The sequence below is a fragment of the Astatotilapia calliptera genome, chromosome 10 (genome assembly GCF_964374335.1).
Source record: "Astatotilapia calliptera chromosome 10, fAstCal68.1, whole genome shotgun sequence".
In the NCBI taxonomy this organism is placed as follows: domain Eukaryota; kingdom Metazoa; phylum Chordata; class Actinopteri; order Cichliformes; family Cichlidae; genus Astatotilapia; species Astatotilapia calliptera.
In genome coordinates, this window is record NC_137431.1 from 3,447,876 (window position 1) to 3,472,817 (window position 24,942).

The 24,942-nt window shown below is 44.0% G+C and overlaps 1 protein-coding gene across 1 annotated transcript in view; it reads left to right on the top strand.

Annotated features, from left to right (window-relative positions):
- nrip1b (nuclear receptor interacting protein 1b) overlaps window positions 1-14,072 on the top strand; it is a 37,562-nt gene extending 23,490 nt beyond the window's left edge. Inside the window, exon 2 of the mRNA XM_026182368.2 lies at window positions 9,902-14,072. Coding sequence (XP_026038153.2) covers window positions 10,364-13,963 — 3,600 coding nt within the window. The 5' untranslated portion in view covers window positions 9,902-10,363 and the 3' untranslated portion in view covers window positions 13,964-14,072. The remainder of the gene's footprint in view (window positions 1-9,901) is intronic.
- The last annotated feature ends 10,870 nt before the right edge of the window (window positions 14,073-24,942 follow it).

Here is a 24,942-nt window from a genome sequence, read left to right on the forward strand (position 1 = left end):
TTCCCTGTTGAATTCAGAATTGAATTCAAAAATCTTCTCGCATACAAAATCTTGAATAATCGGGCCCTGACATATCGTGCAGACCTCATAGTACCGTATTATCCTAACAGAGCACTTTGCTTTCAAATTGCATGCTTACTTTTGGTTTCTAGCATTTTCAAAAGTAGAATGTGATGCAGACTCTTTCAGACACCTCTACTGTGGAACGAAGTCTGAGTTTGGTTTCGAGAGACAGACGCTCTCTCCACTTTTTTTTGATGAAGCTTATAGTCGCTGCTGGATCGGGTGATCCTGGGCCATTAGTTATGCTGCAATAGGTCTGGGCTGCTGGGGGCTTCCCATGATGCACTGAGGGTTTAATCTTCACTCATCTCCTTTCACTCCCTGTTAGTTTTTCAACAGTACTGTATGTAGTCATTAGCAAATATTAAAATCTGGTTCTTTCTCCCATAGTATGTTTTTTTTTTCTTCTGTCTCCCTCCCTTTACCCTCAAGCTTCATGGCAGATGGCCCCGCCCCTCCCTGAGCCTGGTTCTGCTTGAAGCTTCTTCCTGTTAAAAGGGAGTTTTTCCTTCCCACTGTTGCAAGGTGCTTGCTCATAGGTAGTCATGTGACTGAGAGTCGTTAGCTTACAATATAAAGCACTTTGGGGCACATGTTGTTGTGCATTGGCACCATATAAATAAAATTTAATTGATTTAGGCAATTCTATTAATAAAGTTGGTTATTTCACTATGGATAGTTTATTTTCCAAACACTCTAGTCAATAAACATGGCTTTTGTTAACTCTATTGTGGGATATTTATGTAAATATTTTTTACTCCAACATTGGAAATTAGTTCCTAACTAGGACAGCTCACAAGTCCTGGACAGGCAGAGGGCAGCTCGGGCAGGGCCTCGCTGCTTCTTTATTCTAGCACTCAAGTGACCCTGCTGTAGTTAGTAAGTAGTGCAGCCCACTGCTTAGACTCACCGGTGAGGGGAAGGCTTAAATATAAGGAGAAGGTCAAGCTAAATAAAGTTTGTTTTGCCCTTGTGTCTATAGGATATGGATTTATCTACAGCTCAGCAGAGATCATGAAGATCTTGGCACACATCTAGAAAAAGGTCTTATAGCAGGCAGTTTGTTGCAGTTTAACACTAGCTTGCTGCTACATTTAATCCCTGTAAAAGACTGCATTTTATCTAATGTGTTTTTGTCATATGTATAATATTTTGTAGTAAAACCATATGGGCCTTTTCATTATTGATGAAACGCTAAGTGGGAAAGATTGTTAAAAATAAGAAATTTCCTTTGCTCCTTTTTTTGTCTGTCAACCCAAAACCCAAATAAAAAAAATCTAATTTCTTTCCAAATTGTTAGTTAAGAAAAAAATCTTTAAAATAATTTCTCACTTAGTTAACCTGATGGTGCATGTATGAAGTTGGATTGATCATTTATCTGATTTGAACCAGACAAAGTTCAAGTGACTGTGCATAGTTAAGTCTCCTGTTTAAAGGTTTTAAAAGTGAGAGTGAGTCGCAGGTGTGCTGCACACCATTCATCTCCAGTAGTGCAAACACATTTTTCCTGCTGTGTGTTAAATATGAAAAATATCCCAGTAGGGCTGGGCCATATCATACCGTTCACAGTAATACCAGTATAATGTTGGGCAACGATAAGAAAATGAAATATGGCGATAGAATATGGATAAAACGCGCATGCGCAGTGCCTTTGTTTTCATACATACATGGCGGCGACGCAGAATGAGAAGGGCGAAAGCGGACCGTTGAATGAAACAGATGAACCAGAACTGGTTTGTAAAAATGCTGCAACTTCAGTGGTGGAACTGGTTTGGCTTTCGTCCGTCAGATACACAACAAAGCACTATTTTTGGTAGAGCATGCTAGCGGGCCGTCGTTATTACCGTGTTGTTTGGAAAATATAAACATACTTGCAAACAGTGTCCCTTATAATCCCGTGTGCCTTATGTATGAACTCTGGTCGTGTTTACTGACCTCGAAACGATTTTATGTGCACGGCGCTCGAAAATCTGTCAAATGTTTCAGTACGACTTTGCTAAGCTACGAAGCCACACCGCTTGATGGATTGTCGGAGCGTTACGGCTATCGTAGGCAGGAGCCTCGCGGAGTGATACGTACTGCGCTTCAACATAATGTTACCGTATTGTGTGTGTATAACCTCTTTTTAAGTTTTGTGGATATTATACATGGTTATGCTGAGGATATGTCGTCTGCCCTTTGGTTAAACTGTCAGCAAGGAATTTGCATTTGCACTGTTACATTTTTATATAACTTTAATGCACATAAAAAACAGCTGCTTGTTTAAGTGAAAATACATTGATGTTTTTTTGGAGTTGTAAAGTATTTTGTCTAGTGTCAATTATATCGTCAGTTATATCGTTATCGCAAATTTTCAAATGTGTATCGTGATAAATATTTTTGGTCATATCGCCCTGCTCTATATCCCAGCTGAGTTCATGTCTAAGCATTTTAAAGAAAAGCTTTAACCTCCTAGGACCTGGCATCCACATATGTGGACATCACATTTTGGGTTGTCTAGACCAAAATACTTAATTTTTCTCTACAGGGGCCTGATGTCCACTTACGAGGACATTATACTGCCACTGTTCTATCGAAATTTAAAACAAATGTCCTCATGTGGATCTGATTTACCCCTGAAACAAAATTGAGGTTTAAAAAAAGAAATCTGGTTGTTTTTACATTCGTCAGGTCCCAATCAGCCCAAATAGCAAAGAGAAGTTAAAAATGCATGCCCTGAGTGCAGGTCTTAGGAGGTTAATGCAACAGATGCAACAAGTTCCCAATGATATTTTGCTCATTTTATATAAATTATTTATTTCAGGGATGTAAACCTTTCAAATGAGGCAATCTGATTCTCTTTGTGTGTTAGCTGTAAAGCTGTATGTGTGTCCTAAAAGTCAGAGCAGATGGGCATGTATGGGCTGTCAGCTTGCAGCAGTCACTCCTCTCCTCTGTGATATTTAGTTTTCAAACCATCTTTGTCATCTTTTCTTCAATATTAGTTCATCTCACAACTGCAAAGTAGCGCTCCGCCACTACGTTATTGTCATCATCTTTCAGCCCTGTTGTTGCCTGTGCCTACAAACAGGTAGTGGCCGTGTCATTTAGCGCTCAGTGTTTTCTTTTTCCAGCAAAAAATATGTCCTATCAAATTATGGTGATATCAACACATTTTACCAGTATATAAATTATTCAGTATGAAATGTGCTTTATTTAGGCTCAGTGGAACATTTAACGTTATCTAGGACACCTGATTTTTTTATTTTTTTTTTAAACGGCTTTTTAGAATTTCCGAATGAAACTGCAGCAGCCTTTGCCCATAGGGCAGTGTTGGCAAGTATGCCTTTATAATCTCCAGTGTAATTGATCGGGGTTATCTCGGCTTAGGAATTGGTTAAAATCCGTTCTCTCTGTGTTTTGCTTGAAAAGAAAGTCACACAAGGACTGTAACACAAGTTTAAATAGCTGAGGTTGTGTGTCCGCAGCTTATAATGAGGTTTCTCCAGGTTGTGTAACAAAAGATTGCACAGTGGCACAAGGTCCTTTGAGGTTGCAGGATGGCAAGCATACAGCAGCTTGTTTGCATCAGTGTTATCTAAAGCTCTTGCCTGGTATATTTAAAGTATAGTTAACCTTTTAAGTTATTAACTGTCTTCGACGCCTTACTGTCCCTTTGTAATTTCAGCAACAACGACATATATACAAACTGATTATCACGTTACAAAGTTGCACATAAACGTGGTTAATTTGTTTATGTTAAAGTTGGATGTTGCTCCGAGTGTGAAAAATGAAACCCTTGTCAGCGTCTGAAGCCTACACTTTTCTCTAGTGGCCAGCAGGAATGCAACTTTTTATATTTGCGAAAACAGTTTGCTTCTGTGCGGTCCGTGCCGTGGAGTGGATCTGTTTTTGTGGTTGCCTCAGCTCTGGCCGTGTGAGCACCGGTCAGGCTTTAAGGCCAGGTGTAGGACTAATCTTTTTGAAATGTCTTGCGCTCAGCTCTGCCCTGCCAAGTGGATTGGTGCTGCTTGAGAGGTTTTTCTCAGAAAAAAGGTTGCACATAATTGTTTTATACTTTATTGGGTTAAATGTGTCTAATTGATTTAAAAGATACCCTAATTGTGGAACTTTGAATAGCCCTGCATTCTTGCTGATCTAGAGGAAAAACAAAAAAAGAAGTTGTGTTTTTGATGATTCTAATGGAATGTCCCCTCACAGGCCATTATGCCCTGCGATACCATTCTCCGGCTTCACTCGGAGCAAGCATTAGGATGATTTAAAAACTAAAAAGTAGGTCAATGGGAGCATTATGAAAGGCGGAATGATAGTAGAGATGTGTCCTCTTCTTTTTCTGTCACTTAGACCTCTGTCACACACTATAATACTCCAAACCATCCTATATCACTTACAGTAAAAGAAAAAAAGAAGCAGGGCTCTTTTTAACCCAATAAAACCAGACATCTTGCTGACTCATAGCACCAGCCTTCTTAGGGATGATGCCAAGGATATTATGGAAATGATCCATTAAAGGCCAAGGTTTTTTAGCTGGTTTTATCCAGCTTTCAGGGCAGTCTGACAGTGGGACATTTGATCTCAATTGCAAAGTGACTGCAGTCTGTTTCAAGGGCCTAGTCTGCCTTTTGGTGAGCTGGCCGTTGGGCAATCAGCTGTTCCTATTTCCAGCGACAGTGTTTACAAATGGAAAATGTGTGTTGTTTCGGGAGGGAAATGAGCGCCATTTCAGACAGGCGATGTAAGCAGAAGATTACCTCGGAGCCCAATAGAAACGAATCAGGTATAGATTGATGGCAGCCACGGCTCATTAACAAGGAATGTGTGTGTGTGTGTTTAATTGATGCGCTAATTCTCAGCCACTCAGGAAATGGCCCTTGGGTGGGTCTTCCAAATGGCACACAAATATTTACTATGGACGCAAACACTTTGGTAAGCACATCCACGCGAGCCTGGGCATGTAAGGTAAAGAGTGTCCGATGCTGTGATACAGTGCAGGGATACACAGGCTAGTTTGGCTAGCTGCTCAGCTGGGCTATGAAGTGCTTGGATGACTCATCAGCATGCATGAATTCCTCTATCCTGTCTCTCTCTCAACCCTAAGAACTCTTTGTACTGATGAAGTTAAATTCCGCCCCCGCTCCTCATCCAAGGCCAGATGCAGCCTGAGAAGTTTAGCACTCTGGTCCCATTTTCTGAAATGTCCCCAGCACACTCTGAGTAGGATGTTCCAGCAGGCAACCTGTGCTGCTTAAGTCAAGAAATCTGACTTTCCTGCACTCACATATCGCATTTCCTCTATGCGGGGTGCATCCATGGGTTTGAGCGCGCTCACATGGGGGGTGTGTGCGGGCTATGCATGACTTGTTTGGTCAATGCATCCTAAGAAGTGGGTCAGTATGCCCTAGTTCTCACTGTGTGGGCGTGCGTGTTTCTGTGTATTGCGTTTCAGTGTTATTTTGTCCCGATTGACTTATCTGCAAAAGCATTTTCTTGCTCAGGCTCTCCCGCTGTTCAGTAGCATGTTTATCCTCTTCTTTACCTTTCTCAAGGTGAACACGAGCTTTTTAATTCAACTTTCCTCTCGTGGACTCGTTCGCTTGCGGAAGGCTCGGAGCAACTGCATTTGGTCAGGTAGCTTATGTTTTGTCTTATTTAATCATGTCAGGCCATATTGAATTTACAAATAGCGGTCACGCTGCATGTGTAAGTGAGCTACCCTGTTGAGTATGTGCAGCAGGGCTGGGCTGCAGATTACATGATATAATAGTGTTTAGGCATTGCCTCTCCTTTTAAATTCCTTTAACCTTGACTCCCCTTTAATGCAGGGAGAACACATCTGCCAGGCTGGTGTCAGACATTAGTAATACACACCGCTCAGGCAGCATTGTCACTTTTTATTAACGCCCAGAGCTTTGCATGGACACCAGCTGTTGCATCAAGTGGAAAAGCCTTGGCGGCATGGATGACCTTGACTTTAACTGCCGCTCCTTTGGCTCTTACCCCCGTTTTAATTCTTTTGTTTGGTCTCATACATTTTAAATGGCTTAAGTGGATTACCATTGCTGACGATGAAGGTCGTTTAGAAACTCGCTTTTTTTAAAGATTGGGAAAGGGGAAAAACACTGGATTACCAAGAAGTGTGTTTGTTTGTTCCTGGTGGCGGTGGTGGAGGAAGTGTAATCTGGGGGTTAGGGGAGGTGAGCGAAGCTCACGTTTTAAAACTTAATCCGAGACATCTGCATCGACACGTTCAGTCGACCTTGTGGTGCGACCGAGAGTGCAGTGACCTTTCCTGTTCAGAGTGTCTTTTAAGTACCAGAGGAGTGAAACGGAAAGAAATAAATGAAGAGTCAACCAGCCAAGGGATGATGAAGCCTCACCCCCATCCCCATCATTTGCCCTCCCCCGCGCATGTACGTGGCTGACTGTAGGGGTAAAAATCATTTTAGACCGGTGCCTGCTCTGTCATTGGCTGACATTGTCAAGGATAATGGATAATCACCACAGAAACCATACAGCAGCTCATTGGTGTTGTGGGAGGAGGGGGTGGAGGTCAGGCATTTTGGGTGCCACCACCAATGAGATGACATGTTAACAGATGTGTAAGGTCATTTTCAATGTATACACCAGGGGAGAGCATGTAAAAGTAATGCACGCATTGTGAAAGTGGAGAGGAAGAGGGTCGTGTGCTTTAGGGGCTCAGGATGGAGGACAGCTTTCCCTATATTAAGGTCATTTATTTGTTAACAGAGCTGTGCCACTGAGCAGAACGCATTTTCCCGTGCCCTTGCCGTGGCAGGGCTTTTTGACACCGGCTCTGTCATTAAATGCATCTCGAGAGCCTGAAGGGCCTCGCTTTTGTTTCAAGTAATTTGTGCTTTATGTGATGCAGTGAATGCAGCAGCTTTGGACCTCTTGTATATATACTGATATAGTGCAGTGTCAGTGTGTCCCCATGCTACCTTGTCTGCTCTGTATAGAAGTGTCTTTGGGCAAAAACATAGACAAGGTCAACTGTAATTCCAAAGGTTCATTGCCAGTAGCAGAGATTAACAGAATTCCCTGTGTTAAAACTGTCAGTGCTCTTTTTTTTGTTTCCCTTTCTCTCACTAACTGTGGGGCTGACTCCCAGCATATTAGTAATGCTGCCAGGCTGTGTGGAAGGTAAAGATGCGTACATGTTTACTGTGCCCATCAAACGTGTCTTTACAGGCCGTTCTATTATGATTGTGCTAAGCAGGCTGGCAGGAAAATAGTCTAATCCTGAGCATCTAAGATTAGCATGACAACAGACGTCAGATGGCCCAGTGTGACCAGGTTGGCTTTTGTTGTTGTCAGATTTAGGTCACCAGCTTAAAGATGGCCTTGAACTGTAACTGACGCTGATGGGCCAGTCTCAGTTAACTTATTCACTTCGAGGGAGTGCACCACAAAGAGTCTAATCAACCTATTCTAGACCTTTGGTATGAAAAGGTCTTTTTAAATTGCCAAGCTGATTGTTTTCCTACTGCTGCTCAGACTGATTATCTTAAATCCAGCGTCTAATCCCAGCTCACTTCCAAGGTGGCATTAAAAGTGCCACCTTGTTGCCCTTACTGTCATGACAACCTGTGGACCTTGGCCCCAAGGATGGATTTCAGGCTGATTAGAAGCCTGCCACCTTGTTGTTTCTGGCCCTCGCTGTTGCCCTCTATGTGAAATATTCAGCCCGGTGACTGTGTGGTGGGTTGCCATGGCCTTTCGTCATAATCACTGGCTGCTGTCCTGTCGTGTGACCCGCTATGTCGGTCCGCTCAGCGGACACCAAAGGTGAGGACGGCATCGGGAAAGGACACGGACAGCAGCTGAGGCGAGGTGGAAACTCTGTATTAATTAACCTTTACGGGATGCGGCCAGGACTGTCGGCGGTGCCCTGTATCCACGGAAACCACGCTGACAGGGTTCAGAGCAGAGGTCTCCCAGAGCAGCACTGCTGACAGTGTCATGGCAACTGGCACAATGTTCACCCCAGTGTCACTGGCTCTGCCCTCCTGACAGTGGTGTGGTGTGATAGGTGCACCTGAACCTTAAGCAACCCCTCCCAATAATATAGACGTGCTCGACAGTTAAGTGCACCTTGTCTGTTATATCCTTGATGCAGCTCTGCTCTGTTTATGTGCGGTGCACTGTAAACCTCCCAAAATGTGCAGAATATTTAGAATAGTAAGAGTTGAGCGTACTATTATAAAGCTGAATTTTATAAGTGGATAAGTGGAAATGTTTTCGGAATGTAAATGTTGTCTCATAGTTCATATGTCTTATTTGGTCTCTCTTTTTTATTCGTTTAATTGTTAAAAAGTAGTGTAGCACTGTAATTCTGTTACTTTAGGTATGCATGAGCAATGTAACTCATTACATGCTACAATCAAAGGGAATTAAATGACAATTACTTTGCAGAAGAAGAATGATTCTCCGCTCTTGTTCTGCATGTAAAAGATACTGAAATTCACTACAAATATTTTTTTTTCACACTGAAAAGAGTGAACAATTGTTAGCAATGATGGGAAGTGACGCTGCAAACTGCTTCACTCGTGGCTCCACAGCTAAAACACAACCTGAGCAGTTTACAGTAGATTTAAAAGAAAAAACCATGGCTAAATGCACAAAATTAATAAAGACGTACAACTATAAAATGTGCTATAGGGAGAAAATGTCGCACAAACTCACAATACCTAAGGAAGGAGAATTTGCAGGAAAAAACAAGTTCACAGTGCTTAGTGTGTGAACCTTTGAGTTTATTTGGGTAACACTGTGGCGTGGTGGTTAGCACTGTTGCCTCCCAGCAAAACGGTTCCAAGGTTTCCTGCCTTTCTGTGTGGAGCTGTGCATGTTCTCCCCGTGTTTGCGCAGGTTCTCTTCGGGTACTCAGGCTTCCTCCCACTGTCCAAAGACATGCAGTTAGTGGGGTTAGATCAACTGGTGATTCTAAATTGCCCCTAGGTGTGAATGTGAGTGTGAATGGTTGTCTGTCTTTCTGCTAGCCCTGTGGCAGACCTGTCTGTACCCTGCCTCTTGCCCCCTGACAGCAGGGACCCTGATTTGGAGAAGTAAATAGATGGATTATTTGTAGCTCAAAGCACTCCTCCCATAAATCAAGTTACTTCTGGTTTTGCACTTCTGATTAAAGGAAAAAGAATCGGGGTCAAAAACGCGAAGCCCAGCTGGCCAGGTGTTAATAAAGATAACGCAGCAGTAAGATTATACATGCGTCTATATGTGCCTCCGTGCACACATTCGTTTCTGTGTCTAGGCATGAACGCTTAAAGGCTTACTAGTGTGCATGTGACACGGGGAGCGGGTGGGTGGCTCATGCTTTATGTAGTCCAAGGTTTGTGTCGTGTGCGATGCTGCTCAAGTGCATAAGGAGCAGGGGGCGGTGGGGGTGGTGGTGGTGGGGATAATCCACTGAAATGACAAGCTGCATAAGGAATTATTCACAGCTCTCACAAGGCCCTTTGCTTTTGAAAGACATTGCTGCGAGGGGCTTACTGCTCGAGACCTGAATGTTTTCAAGGTAGTGGGCCTGAATTTTCAATTTGGATCCAATCAGGCCTAATCTACATTTGTCGTCTGTTCGGTGGCTGTGAGGGGAGAGTGCAGAGAGGAGAAGGAGCCGTGTGCAGTCAATCTGAAATGTTGCTAAGTAACAGAGACGGCAGACAAGGTGGTGAAATGAATGTGATATAGTGCTGTGTAAATCCCTGCTTCTCACACAGTTTCTCCCCTTTTCTCTTTTTTCTCCCCCCCACTCCACCCAACCTTCTCGTCCTCCCTCTTTTCTGTCTCTCGCTCACTGCCATAGGTCCCCCCCATGTGAGATCTGCAAAGCTGAAAGGCGCCGCTGACAGAACCACAGCCAGGCCATAGGACAGACATCCCAAACATCCACAGCCACGGAATGTGTCAACATCTTTGTGGTGAAATCCCGCTGACTCCTCAGTTGCTTTTCACATAAGCCTCGAGCTGGGCCTTCTGGGATCCTGCGGCATTTAAAGGCATACAACAATGCCTGGGAGGCCTACCTGCCCCGGATTGTCTCCAGCCATGATTGCTGTTTTAACACAGTGGTGACTGTGCCCACTACAGAGAGGATCACATCCATCTAGTGCATCCACCCCTCCCCTCTGCTGTACACTGACTCGGTGAAATAGCCTGCCCGCTTTTTGGTATTTAGGAAGTACATGCCACTGTCAACCAGATGACCTAGTGGACATATTTCCCAGTAAGAAGTGCTGAGCCATACGAGGGGATCCTAGTATTGAACATGACTCATGGGGAGGAGCCTGGCCCTGAGACACACAAGGATTCAGCTGTTCTAACTTATCTGGAAGGTTTACTGATGCATCCAGTGGTGGCCGGGCCTGGGGCCACGGCAAGTGGGAGGTCTGAGGCTGCCCACAGCAATCAGGAGCAGGGTGATAAGGTGGGTGGGCCCTTCCAACTGCCCAACCATGGACCCACAGCTCCCAAGGGTGGAACCAATGGGCCCACTCTGGGTTCTTCTCAGCACCTCAAGAAAGCCCGCTTACTGCGCTCGGGAGCTTGGAATGATCCAGGGAACCAGCGAATGAGCTCACCCCCAGCGGAGCTGAATGGCCAAGTGGGAGGGATGCAGAATGGAGCACTAGAGGGATCTCCTCATGCTGGAGAGAGCACCCTGCTTGCGTCACTGCTTCAGTCATTTAGCTCACGACTTCAGAGTGTGGCGATGTCTCAGCACTCTAATAAACCCCCGAGTGAGTGTTCGTCTCCATCCAAGGCGCCACCTGCAGACAAAGAGCCACTACCTGTGTACGGGACAGCCTCAAGCCGCTTAAAGGGCCTGATGAGAAAGAGCAAACTTCAGAATCATAGCAACACACCTTACAGTCGTCGTGGACACAGCCAGGACAGACCCCCAGAATCACCTCGCTCAGCACACAGTGCCACGCCTCCTGCTGCTCCTACAGCTGCAGATTCAGTTTCCTGTGCAGAGCGACTGAAGGCCGTGGCTAACATAGTGAAAATCCGCTCTAGTCCGGCGCCTTCACCTAAGCCCAGTGTCGCCTGCAGTCAGCTGGCCCTGCTGCTGTCCAGCGAAGCCCATCTCCAGCAGTATTCCAGGGAGCATGCACTCAAAGCACAGCTCTCTGGAAGATCAGCCAGCGAAAGACTAGCTGCCATGGCAAACCAGCAGCACAACCAGGACAAAAGGCCACCCAGTCTGCCCGGAGCTCCAGACACGCTAAGCTCCTTAACAACCCAAAATGGAATGACAACAACCACCACAGTAACGACAACACTCCCTCGAATGGCCCTGTCAAATCCACAGAGCCCCTCTTTGCTGCGTGGCCACAGCCAAAGCTCCCCACCCACTCCCCCACGTGCTCCAAGCCACACTCACAGCCAGCCATCTCGGGAGAAACGAGGCTTTGACTCGCGTCCAACCCGCCCACCCCAGACATGCAGTAGCTTGCTGCTGCTGCTGCTGAACAATCACAACAACCAGAAGCAGCTGACCAAGAATGGGCATTTGGAGGACAGCTGTGGCATTCTGCCACCAAGTGGCTCCTCTTCAGTCACCTCAGACAGCGAATGCTCCACCCAGGAGCGGAGCCTGACCAAGGACAGCAGCGATGCCGAGAGCTCCTACTCGAGTTGCTCTCCCATTGACCTCTCCATGAGAAGTCGTGTCAATATGCAAGATGGAGGGCTCAAAACTACAGTTCCCTCTTCCTCCGCCTCTTTCACCTCTACCCTCTCTACTTCCGCCCCAGGTGCATTCTCTCCTCAAGGTTCTGCTCAGCCCCCCACCACAACTTTATCTCCATCTTCTACTGTTGTCTCCTCTGTTTCCACCTCTATTTCTTCCTCTTCCTGTATCTCTACCTCTTCCCTGGACAAACTAACAGAATCTTTAATAAACAAGTGGAAGCCAGAGCCATCAGGATCAAAGGTGTCCAAGGGCAAGGACCCTGAAATGAGCCCAGACCGAAAGTCCCACCCTAAAGTCACACTCATGCAGCTTCTTCTTGAGCGCAGAAATAATGAGATGGTTAAGAAAAATGTTGGTAACCAAGATTCACCTCTTGATGTAACTGTAGCCACCATGTCTCGAAACCAGCCAAAAGGACTGGTATCTTGGGAAGAGGCGAGGACAAAAAGCCCCATAGATAGGTCTGTAGCTCCAGCTCAGCCCCTCTACTCACTTGGCCGTGACCCAAGCGGTGCTCTGTCCCCATATTCCTACCCTTCCCCCAACGTCCAATCCAGCCCACTGGATTTGTGTAAATCTAAAACCTTCCCTGCTGAGAAGGCCTCAGAGCCCGCCTTCAGTGCTAGTAAACTGTTACAGAATCTGGCTCAGTGTGGGACAGCTTCCTCCCCACCCACCCCCTCTGGTAAAGGGCTGGGCCAGGAGCACGATGCCAGCAGGCCCCTTGCCCTTTTGGAAAGACTCAATGCTCCAATCGGCAGGACCACCACCACCACTCCACTCTCTGATGGAGCTTCAGGTAGTGGCACACCCTTCAGTAGGAAGGAAGCTTCTCCTCCTTCATCACAGATTGAGAACCTTCTGGAAAGGCGCACCGTGCTGCAGCTCCTTCTAGGAACAAGCTCAGCTACAGCGACTGTGAGCCGCAAAGACAGGCCTAGTGGCAGTGGCAGGAGGAGTGTGGAGGCAGCGGGGGGATGCAGTGAGAAGAACCCTGGTGCTCACGTCACCTGCGACAGCTCCAATGGCCCCCCTCTGGATGTAAAGGTCAAATCGGAGCTCATGGAGGACGTGGGACCATCCTCTGCCATGTCTGAGGACGTGATTGGCAGAAAGAGGCTGAGTTGCTATGAGAAGAATAGCCTCGTCTCAGATTCCCAGCAGGACTTAAAGGCTGAACCCCGGCCTGCAGAGGTTATAGCAAAATATGGCCTCCTCAGCCAGTTGCTTAAACAACAGACTGCTACCTACTATACCAGTGCTGCTATGCAGGCTGACACACAGCTCAGACAGGTTAAAGAGGAACAGAGGGAGTATCCGAGCCCAAGCCCTAAGAAGAGGCGGCTCTGTTCAGATCGGACTGATAATTTGAGTAACATCAGCTCTCCAAGAGCAGTGGACAGTGGTGACACAAATATTTTTGCCTCCTCTGTTGTTCCGGTAGAGCCTGAGCAGCAGAGGACTCTAAAGGAAGAAGAGGTTCCTCCAAAGAGCCCACCGAGTGAAACCCTTACACGAGAGAGCCGGGGCTTCAATGTGCTCAAACAGCTGCTGCTCTCCGACAACTGCCTAAAGGAGCTGTCCCAGCAGCCCCGGGGGGCGCCCAGTCCTTCCGTCCTCCAGACCAACGGCAAGGCCAACGGTAGCATTCTCACTCAGCCTGCCCAAAATCACAGCTTCCTCCAACTGCCCAGCTGGCATCCCCACGGTTCCCTCAACTCAGGGTTTCCAAGTAATCTCAGACCACTACCCACCCCTCCTCCAGGTGACAGTTCTCTGCGCTCCCCTTGGAGTCGCCACCCGTCCCCGTGGCCCATCACTCAAAAACGGGAGACGCCTACTTTAGTCAAACAGGAGCCTGAGAGCCCTGTGCGGTGGAGTAGTCAAGAGAACGAAGAGGAGGACGAGGGTTGTGACTCAAACCCAGACTCTCCACGGCTCTCGCGGTCCAACCCCATCCTATATTACATGCTGCAGAAGGGCAGCATCCAGCTAAGGAAGGAGGGGAGAGATCAGGCAGAGGGAGCCCATTCTGTGGTCAGAGTTAAAGAAGAGCCTATCAGTGACATGCATGCCTATGAACGCAGCCTGAGCTCTACCCCTCAATCACCCGCCCACAACGACAAGCACAGCCATGAGAGCCAGGGGCTGAGCCAGTCGTCTGAGTAGAATTTGTATCAACTGCAGAAAAATAGAAATGGAAAGAAATTCACTGACTCTGTTTGTTTTTCATTTTTTGAATGACTTGCCAAATTGGTCTGATGAGACAAATGACAAAGAATGCAAATTGAATGATTTTTTTTTTTTTCAGGTGGCATAGAGCAAATTCAGATGCACTTCTGCATCAATTTTTAAATAGTGAGGTCATGGAACGGTACAAAACAGCTGTATCTTAGCAGAATGCCACAAAAGCCAAAACTGTGCATCAGTCACAGATCAAACCTTCCCATCACTGATTGTCATGCACTACATTTTGTACTACAATGTTAATTACGGAGCCCTCCTTTATTATTGTTTTTTTTTTTTTACACTTTCTTACTAATTGAACTGTACACATATCACTACTCCAAGTCCTCCTGTTGCCTGCCATAAAACATTTAGAAAGAACATTTCAAGCAACATCCATTATTGATGACTCTAAAAATGTTAGTGCTCAGTTCAGTGGACATTTATTTATTTTCTCCATCAGAACATTTCCAGATAGACAGAGACCCATCAATTTTAGATAAGATTCCAAATAGTCACGGCGGTCTATTACAACAGTGTCCGTGCTAAAGTCATTCAGAGGACCTTAAAAACGGCATTCGGCGAAGATCCCGCCGCGACGAATGCTTTGTTCCTCGGGATTCACGGTGTGGCACAATTACCAGTGGAGAAGGAATATATCGTTGCCGCTTTAAACGGTCACAACTCATTGTTTTCGCTTTTATTTGAAGTGCGTGTTTCGAGGCCAATATTCGACAGTGCAAATTCAGGGCACTATGTTTGCAGATTGAGCCGTTTGGAGCAGATGGGTCAACAGAGCGAGCGCGGCTCTTACAGTTGAGCAACTGCGTGTAAGCAGGTTTCTAGAGCAACAGTTAAAAAGGCAGTGTGTGAGAAACTTATCTTGCGACCCTGGTTAAACCCAAGGCACTTTTCTTCATGCACACAGAAACTTTTGAGTGTGACGCACATGGCTTTTTCCTTTTCATTTCACTTAAAAGGAGTACCCAGACTTTGCACTATCGAGTCCTTGGAGTCCTTTTCAGAATCATTTAATGGCATGTGATAATAAAAAAGAAAAAACAGTCAGTATTGTTATCTGTTGAGAATTTGACAGTTTGTGATTTTTTTTCCCTTTATTTCTTCACTATTGTGGTTTATAGATTTTTTTATTGTTATTATTATTTGTTTGTGGCAGTCTCTTATCTCATAAAATGTCAAAAGAATTGCATGATAATAAAGAGAAGACCACAGGTACATCTTTGTTTTGAAAGCAGCTGGATGTATGTACCTGCCCCCAGCAATCACCAAGACCTTTTGGTGTCTTGAGGGATATCTGGTTGATCTAGCTCCTTATTTTTGGATCGTACTGTACTCTTTTCAGTTGATCTCACATACTGCTTTATCGATTTTAGTCTCGTGATCTTTTTACTACATATGAAGTATGTCTCTTCAATTATTAATACATTTTCACAATGGTTAAATATATTTGTGTAAATAGTACTTTCAGTATGAAAGATGACTATTTTGTAATGTTTAAGAAAAGATATTACCCTAGTTTTTAATGCCCTGATATGTAAATATGAATTATATGCGTACAAGTGTACATACAAAGGCCGAGGATGCTATGCCCATCGTTTTCCTTTTTTCTTTTTTTCTTTTGGTTGGTTTGTTCTCTGCATGTGTCTCTATGTGGTAAATGATAATCTATCCTGCGCTGTGTTGTGTAATAATGTCTGACTTTCCTCACTGCTGCCTGTTGCATGCAGACGCATGGGAACTACCTGTGTATCCCTACTGGTGATGGGGGAAAATGTCAAGTCTTAAAATAGGTCTTTTATATCACAGAGAGAGAGAGGCTGGTTTAGAATATGAACAGTCCCTAAATAACCACAGACTGTTGAGCAAGTTGATTTAAAAAAAAAAAAATGTGTGGAAAAATAAATGTGCATTGAATATTTTTGTGATTATTCTTTTCTGTTACTGGTTAACAAAGCTCTGTGGAAGAGTTTGGGGGGATGTAGGTGGGGGATTGACGTACAATCATAGATCTGCATTGTGCATCTAAGAAATACATTTGTAGCAGCAAATATATATATAAATATATATATTAAAAAAAGGATGTTTCATTTTTTTCATGTGAAGACCTGAAACATTATTTCATTTTTTTATGTTTTCATTTTTGGTGTTCATTTGCACTGATATCTGAAAAATAAAGGACTAAAATGCATGACCTAGTATGACTGTGTTCCTCTCTTTCCAGTTTAGCAGCCAGCAGTGTGCTGGGACAAATGTCGGGACAGTGTTTGCTCATTTGTAGCGCCCCTCTTCTTTTAACAAAGTCAAATAGTGAATGTGTAGAAGCTGAACTTTAGATGGAGGCGTGCTGTCCTATACTGTTCCAGACCATCAACAGTGCTGTGTCTTTTTTTCCATGATGCACAAAATGTTTTTAGTTTCAGGGCAGGCCAGTTCACCTGTAATCTTCTACTATGTTGCTGGTGGAATTGTGTATCTGAAAAATGCAAGGCCTTTTCATTGAGCCTCATTTACTAAGCTTACATTGTGATTTATTAATATTTTCATACCTGGATTTTTCGTACTTTAGAAACAACTTTAAAAGTCTCTCTGACCATGTATACAAACAAATGATAGCCTGGTTGCCTTTAAATTTGAATACTACTACTACAGCTACTAATAATAACACTACAATGGAAAAAAAGAATGTATGTAAATGACATTTAACATTAGCAGCTTCAAATAGCACTCTTCTAGTGGGTTCTGCTGAAAAGCATTTTGAAACTACAGTGGGGCAAAAAAGTATTTAGTCAGCCACCGATTGTGCAAGTTCCCCCACTTAAAATGATGACAGAGGTCAGTAATTTGCACCAGAGGTACACTTCAACTGTGAGAGACAGAATGTGAAAAAAAAATCCATGAATTCACATGGTAGGATTTGTAAAGAATTTATCCGTAAATCAGGGTGGAAAATAAGTATTTGGTCACCTCAAACATGGAAAATCTTTGGCTCTCACAGACCTGTAACGTCTTCTGTAAGACGCTTTTCTGTCCCCCACTCGTTACCTGTATGAATGGCACCTGTTTGAACTCATCGTCTGTATAAAAGACACCTGTCCACAGCCTCAAACAGTCAGACTCCAAACTCCGCCATGGCCAAGACCAAAGAGCTCTCGAAGGACACCAGGAAAAGTATTGTAGACCTGCACCAGACTGGGAAGAGTGAATCTACAATAGGCAAGCAGCTTGGTGTGAAAAAATCAACTGTGGGAGCAATCATCAGAAGATGGAAGACATACAAGACCACTGATAATCTCCCACGATCTGGGGCTCCACGCAAGATCTCATCCCGTGGGGTCAAAATGATCATGAGAACGGTGAGCAAAGATCCCAGAACCAAACGGGGGGACCTGGTGAATGACCTGCAGAGAGCTGGGACCAAAGTAACAAAGGTGACCATCAGTAACACACTACAACGGCAGGGAATCAAATCCCGCAGTGCCAGACGTGTTCCGCTGCTGAAGCCAGTGCATGTCCAGGCCCGTCTGAAGTTTGCCAGAGAGCACATGGATGATACAGCAGAGGATTGGGAGAATGTCATGTGGTCAGATGAAACCAAAGTAGAACTTTTTGGTATAAACTCAACTCGTCGTGTTTGGAGGACGAAGAATACTGAGTTGCATCCCAAGAACACCATACCTACTGTGAAGCATGGGGGTGGAAACATCATGCTATGGGGCTGTTTTTCTGCCAAGGGGACAGGACGACTGATCCGTGTTAAGGACAGAATGAATGGGGCCATGTATCGTGAGATTTTGAGCCAAAACCTCCTTCCATCAGTGAGAACTTTGAAGATGAAACGAGGCTGGGTCTTCCAACATGACAATGATCCAAAACACACCGCCCGGGCAACAAAGGAGTGGCTCCGTAAGAAGCATTTGAAAGTCCTGGAGTGGCCTAGCCAGTCTCCAGACCTCAACCCCATAGAAAATCTGTGGCGGGAGTTGAAAGTCCGTGTTGCTCGGCGACAGCCCCAAAACATCACTGCTCTCGAGAAGATCTGCATGGAGGAATGGGCCAAAATACCAGCTACTATGTGTGCAAACCTGGTAAAGACCTATAGTAAACGTTTGACCTCTGTTATTGCCAACTAAGGTTATGTTACAAAGTATTGAGTTGTATTTTTGTTATTGACCAAATACTTATTTTCCACCCTACTTTACGAATAAATTCTTTACAAATCCTACCATGTGAATTCATGGATTTTTTTTCACATTCTGTCTCTCACAGTTGAAGTGTACCTCTGGTGCAAATTACTGACCTCTGTCATCATTTTAGGTGGGGGAACTTGCACAATCGGTGGCTGACTAAATACTTTTTTGCCCCACTGTACATGCTACATTAGCATACACAGACTGATGCTACGAATGCACTGCAAACACTTTAGTCTCCCTCACAGCCACAGTCAGTTGAGAATTACCCCAACATGCATGTTTTTGCACAGGGAGAACATGTAAACTGTACAGACAGGGTCAGACCAGGCCATGTATTTAATAAGGCATTCCAGGATCATAAAAAATGACATTTTTAGCCAAAATTAGACACAACCACATCTTTTTAAGGCTGCAACAGGCCGATTAGATTTAGCCCAGATGTTGCTTCATTGACATGATCAGCTTAGTTGTTGTGAGCAGTCACTTTAACACAACCAAAGCAACCAGCAGTGAAACTGAACAACTACTGCACCCCAATATCAGAGTAAGGTTTAACATTAAAGCACATTATTATTTAAAGAAAATGACATCAAAGCCAAACAGCGCTGCGTGCAATCAAAGAGTCCGGTCTATTAAAAGAGTGAGAGGATGTCCTGTATTTGCCCCTAAACCCCTGCTTCTGAGTTGGCTGCTGTTCACTGTGTTGCCGAGTCTTTAACAAAGGCAGGAAAGACACTGAAAGAAGGGAGGACACGTGAAGGTCACCAGATGCACACCGAGTGCCCAAGGATGTGCCCTACACAAATGGAACGTATATCTTTGATTTAGAGCCTACAATAGATTTCTTTGTGCGGTCGTTACAAAACCTTAATTCTTGTGTCCCATCTGAAAAATTATCCATTTAGCGATAGTTTTCTCGACTTGAGAAAAAACAGCCTGTAGCGTGAGATTTCCTAAAGGTGAGGACAAGTTCAAGCTAAACTTCCCCTGCACCGTCTGAATATGAAGTCCAGCGAGTGAACAGACAGCTTTTTGTCTGCAGTGCACTTTTGAAATTGCAGCACAGTTCCTCAGCCCTGACTTCCCTTTTATTTAATCCTCCCCATGACTGACTGCACTCTCTTTAAACTCCCAGTAACCTTTCCCCTCAGTGAACTTCTCCATTTCAAGATTCTTATCAAGGCTGAACTACCAGTAACCTCTCGATTTCCTCTGATTGCCGGAGCAGCGGCAAGCTTAAAGTAGGCGGCTGCGAGTTTAAGCTGAGGTCAAGGTGTAAAACTTGACAATCGACTGTTTGTCTGTGGCTTCGCTCTTTGATTTCCTGACCTCAGCATGAGGCCAAAAGGATGTAAACGCTGCACATAAGGCCGCCAGCAACTCAACTGCAGACCGAGCACTCGGAAGTCCCACGACAGACGTTTTCATAGTTACGAGATGTCCAGAAATGATTTCCTGGCATTGCAGATGCTTAGTCTCTGACAAACAACTTAATGACTGCACTTAACGTGCTGGGCCAAGGGTTTATCTGCATGGGAACTTGTTCGAAACAGCAAGCCTGACGACTTTAGTGTAAATGAGATGCTTTCCTCTTTATGTGCTTTGTTTATTCACATGGAGGCCATACAGAGCTAACACTTGTCACCAGTCGTCTTAGTGATGGGTGTGATAAATCCGCTCCCAGATGTTTCATCGCCCTTTTCTTAGCGAAGCCTTTGAACTTTGAGCATGTGATTTGACCTCAAATGTTATGTAAACATACGCGTGCGCACACACACACACACACTCTGTCACACATACGATCTAATTAGCATTTTATGGGTCTCATGTCCCATTTGGAGTGTCATTAAAGTAGAATATATAAATAAAAGGCTGATATGCCTCACAGATACCAGTCCAACTGTTTCTGTACTTTGCCTTGAGGTGATGCTTCTCCAGCGGCTGGATGAGCAGAGCCACAAGTCAGTATTCAAAAGGATTGAAGCGAAACACCTGGGGAAACTCATGCACTAAGGAAAAAAAGGTCCCAACGCTTGATTTCACAACCTTATACTAGCCCTCCCTCCCCGAGGCTTTTGAAGATGTACCTCTTTGTGAAGTCTTTCCCTTAACCCCCCTCCAGGGTCATGACCTCTTGCCTCACCTCCCTCGACCTGACCTGGCTGATCCTGTTTCCCGGGACAGGATCAACTGTTGGCCCCACAGCTGTAGCTCCCCCTCCCCTCTCTTCCTACCCCCCCCCCCCCCCCCCCCGACACCTCCTCTGCACACATATGCACTCAAACCACAAACCACATCTCCCTGCTTCCGCTCCCCAGCAATACACTCAGGCCACTCTCGCAATCTCTCATGTAAATATGACAAGTGGCGGCATGGCTCAAGCCCTTTCTTTTCTTTTGAGCTCGATAGCCTCTTGACCCTCACTGTTTCCCATGGCCTCCCAGTCCTCATACATGATGTGGTAATTATTCACGAATGACTAATAGCCCAAATGTGCAGAGAGGCTGCAGAGAGGGTGAACACTGCAAGTGAAAATACAGCAGCTCTGATCAGCGATGGCAGTTTTATAAAGCTTCCTTACTTATGTCCATGTGCAGGCCTGTAAACAGGCCCGATGTAATATTCATGATGAGTGAGAGTCCCTGTAGTCCACAGAGCAGGCTGTCAGCTTGAGGGATCTTGGCTGACACTAAAAGAACATGGATGGTATTTGCCATGTCAGATAAGCACAAGGGTAAATGTTTTACAAACTGGCCAGGGAGAGCTAGCAGTGTCAGTCTCCTGTCTGCCGGCGTCTTGTATTGCTTCTGATCATCTCAGAAAGTTTCTCCTTTCAAAGAAGTTCTCGCTTACACATCCTGAGGTATTCGATTAGTAATGACGGGAGCGAGCATTCCTGTTTTCATAGGCGATTAAGCTCACGCTTGATCTGAATCTTAATTTTCTCCGTTTGAAATCGAGTGACAGCAAACAATGAACTGCCATCTCTTTATTTTCCACCTCTCTCATGTGAACGATGTCATCTTCGAGAAACGTTTTTACCGCTAATTTCCTGTATGAATCGTGACACTGTGGTTGATCTGCAGGGTCATGAACTTTTCAAGTAAACATCTCTCAAAATCCCCGGTACAGTGAGAAAGGGCAGTTTAGTGTCAACCAGTCTGGCTAAGACCAGCTTGGGATGTGAACTTTGTGCAGACTTAGGATGAAGCCTGCCAAACTTAACTCTGTTGAATTAGCTTTCTAATATTCAACTCAGTGTGAAGTCATAAAGGGAAAAAAACAGAATGAAGCTGTATCTGGCAGTCAGAGGGGATTTGGTTGCATTTCAGAAAGTGAAGATGTTATGTTAAGAGCACTTATTAGTTTGACAGCATGATACAATATTTAGAAGGGAAGACGATCCATAAGACACGGGGAGGAACACCAGTTTACCTTTATATGGGAATATAATAGCTCCAGATTATAAATGCTGCCCCTGTACTCGTGTGGCATGCCTCATATTTTAATCATTAGCTTGTTTGTTTAGTGTTGAGTTTTTTCAGCCTGCCAGCAGCAGGAGTTTATGGACGACAAAGTCTTGATGTTGCTATGAAATTTTGCACAGATGTCTATGTTTCACAGGAGATTAATCTTATCGACTGTGAGGAACTTTAACTATAGGGCCACTAACAGAAACTGAATTTTTTCTCTTTTGCATTTAAATATGACATTTTACGTCATGGTAACCAGGTTATATATGATCTTGACAATCCCACGACTCTTCATTCATCACTGTGGTTCTCAAACTGGGCCCCACAGCAACTGCAGATGGAGCATAGATGCCCATTTTTGTAGGACAAATGAATCTTGATTTTTCTTTATTGTCAATAACTTACTTTATTTAGGAAAATCTTGCTGTGTAGCTTCAAGCTGGGTGTTTTTGCCATGTTACTGTTTAAAGGCTGGATGAGTGAGGCGTAGAGCTAACAAAGGAACTGGGGGACACAGTCTAGAAACTTGCAGTTACAAGGTAAGGCATACATGTCCTTAATTTATCTTAATTTACAATATTAAGATCATGTTTTAAATAAAACTTGAAGCTAGTAAATGAAACTATAAACCAATTAGGAAAGCATTTACTGAAGAGGGAGCCCAAGGGTCATGTTCCAACAGACTCTCATTCACAAAGGTCATCCCTTTCTGGTCATTAGAAGTCAAGTTCAAGGCAGTGCCTCACTGGCAGCAGGTATTCATCTTTTTAACAGATCAGATGTGACTGATGAAATTTGGGGGACAGATTTACGAACACATTACGCCAGCACACACTGGGTTTTGGTGTAAAAAAAAACAAAAACAAAAGAAAAAAAACCCCCCAGAATATTTAAAGTGCATAAACTGATTTTCTAATGTTTTCTAATGTTTGCAAGATGCAATTTACAGCCAGCTGGACTTTTTCTTTGTATGAAATAGAAATGAAATGACTGTGCTTCAGAAAATAGCACAACTTAAGTGAATCACCTCTAAAACTAACCACACCTATCAGCACGCAGACACTATGTTGCCACGTTTGTTCAATCTGGAGTTCTGAATTTCTGAAGCTGCATTTATGTGCTTTAGGTCAGCAGTCCCCAACCTTATGCCACGGACCGGTTTATGACTGACAATATTTTCACAACCTTTAAGGTGTCGTGGATTATATATTATAAAAATAATAACGTTAAAAACCGATAAAAACCCTGAGAACCATCAATTTCACACCTGAGCCTCAACTCTCGCAGCCCGGTACCAAACAACTCACGGACCGGTAATGGTCCGGGGCCCAGGGGTTGGATACCGCTGCTTTAGATGGAAAGAAAATGGGGTCATCATAAAGAGTGTGATTAATTGTATTGTTCAGAACTGTTGTATGATTGTCTGCATTATGAACTGCCTTCATTCTGGATGTCATAGATTCAACAAGATGCAGGAAGCATCACTTACAGATATTGGTCCTTTTAACATGCTAGTATCAACGCAGCTCAAGAAACCAGTTTGTGATTATTTAAATTTTGTAACCTGCTCGAAGCATGGTCAGCAACAACACTCAGGTGGTCAATAAATGATGCTGATAATTTCATGTTTCTATGATTTCTATGGTGAACAAACTTGTTTTTTTGAGATGACGTGATGCAATCTAGCAACAGTGGTTAGTTGCCTGGACTCACAATATCATAAGATCACACAAAATTTATTCACTGAGGTTATAAGAGGCAGAAACGCATACACACACCATGTGTATGCTATTGCTATTTATTGTAGTTTAACCTGTCAAGGACAAAAACGTGAAGAAAATTCTGTATCAAGCCTTGTAATCATAGCTTCCCTACTTTTTTTTCAAGCTTTGAGTGACAGCTCTGTGGCGCAGTGGTTAGAAATGTTGCCTCACAGGAAGAAGATCCTGAGTTTGAATCCACCATCTGGCCGAGGCCTTTCTGTGTGGAGTGTGCATGGGTTCTCTGGCTTCCTGCGACAGTCGAAAGACATGCAGTTAGTGGGATTAGGTTAACTGGTGATTCTAAATTACCCGTGAGTGTGAATCAAAACGGTTGTCTGTGTTTGTCTTCATTAGACTGGCGACCTGTCCAGGATGTACGCCGCCTCTCGCCCTGTGAGAGCTGGGATAGGCTCCAGTGCCCCCCGGCAACCCTGATAAGGACAACTATGTGAATTTGTTATAAATTGGAGGGAAAAAAAGGTGTGCATGATAAATTTTATGTTAACACACCACAAAATACCTCCTTAATTGGAACTTAAAATAATCACAGAAAAGATTTCTACATTAATAAATGACTTTCTATTAGCATTAAGTATTTTTGTTGGGCTAATGTAATGTAATGGGTTGGATCAGCTCAATGAAGTTGGACTCAACTACAGTAAATAAGTCAATTCATCATTAATTAATTAAGTTGGCTTAACTCAAGTAAATTAAGTTGAAACAACAGAATCAGTCCCGTGGAAATGCTTTCCATTTTTTACGTGAATCCAAATAATTTTTTCGTGCAGGGAGTGACAGTTAATTGTGTACACAAAGAAGATGATACTAAACAATCCTCATGTAATTTCTGTCAACAAGGTCGAGATGAGCAGTAAAACACAGACTAATGCTGCTTTTGTTAAGCTTTATAAAAAAATGTACTGAATTTGAAACATAGTTTATTTGGGAAGTGGTGAAAGTCCTGCCCATTATCTGGGAAAGACACCTTGAAAATGGCTGAAATCCTCAAAAATAATGATCTTGTCAGGATACCCGACATCGAGCCACGACAGAGTTTAACTACTTCATTCTTTACGCTGTCATAAAATCAATGCTCCTGCTGCACTCTAAGCTTCAAAAAAGCAAAGGGGAAAAACACAATCAGTGTTATTTTAAAATGAAACAAGCTTTGTATTATTGTTGGCACGACAGCTCCCGAAAAAATGCAGTGATATGTCTTCACTGCCTGTAGACACTGCTGTGCTGCGACGGTTTAAGGCACCTGATCATTTCCATATCACATAGGAACATCTATGGTAGTCCCATTGAGTCTGTATTCTAATTTACTTAATAAGAAAATCAAATCCTGAGATGTCCACGGATCTTGCTTGTTTCCAGGAAAAAAATAAAAATAATAATAATAATAATAAATATTATAATGAACCTTGGTCCTGCTTTAGTGTGAAGAAAAATGCTTTCAGATGACCCATCAGTTT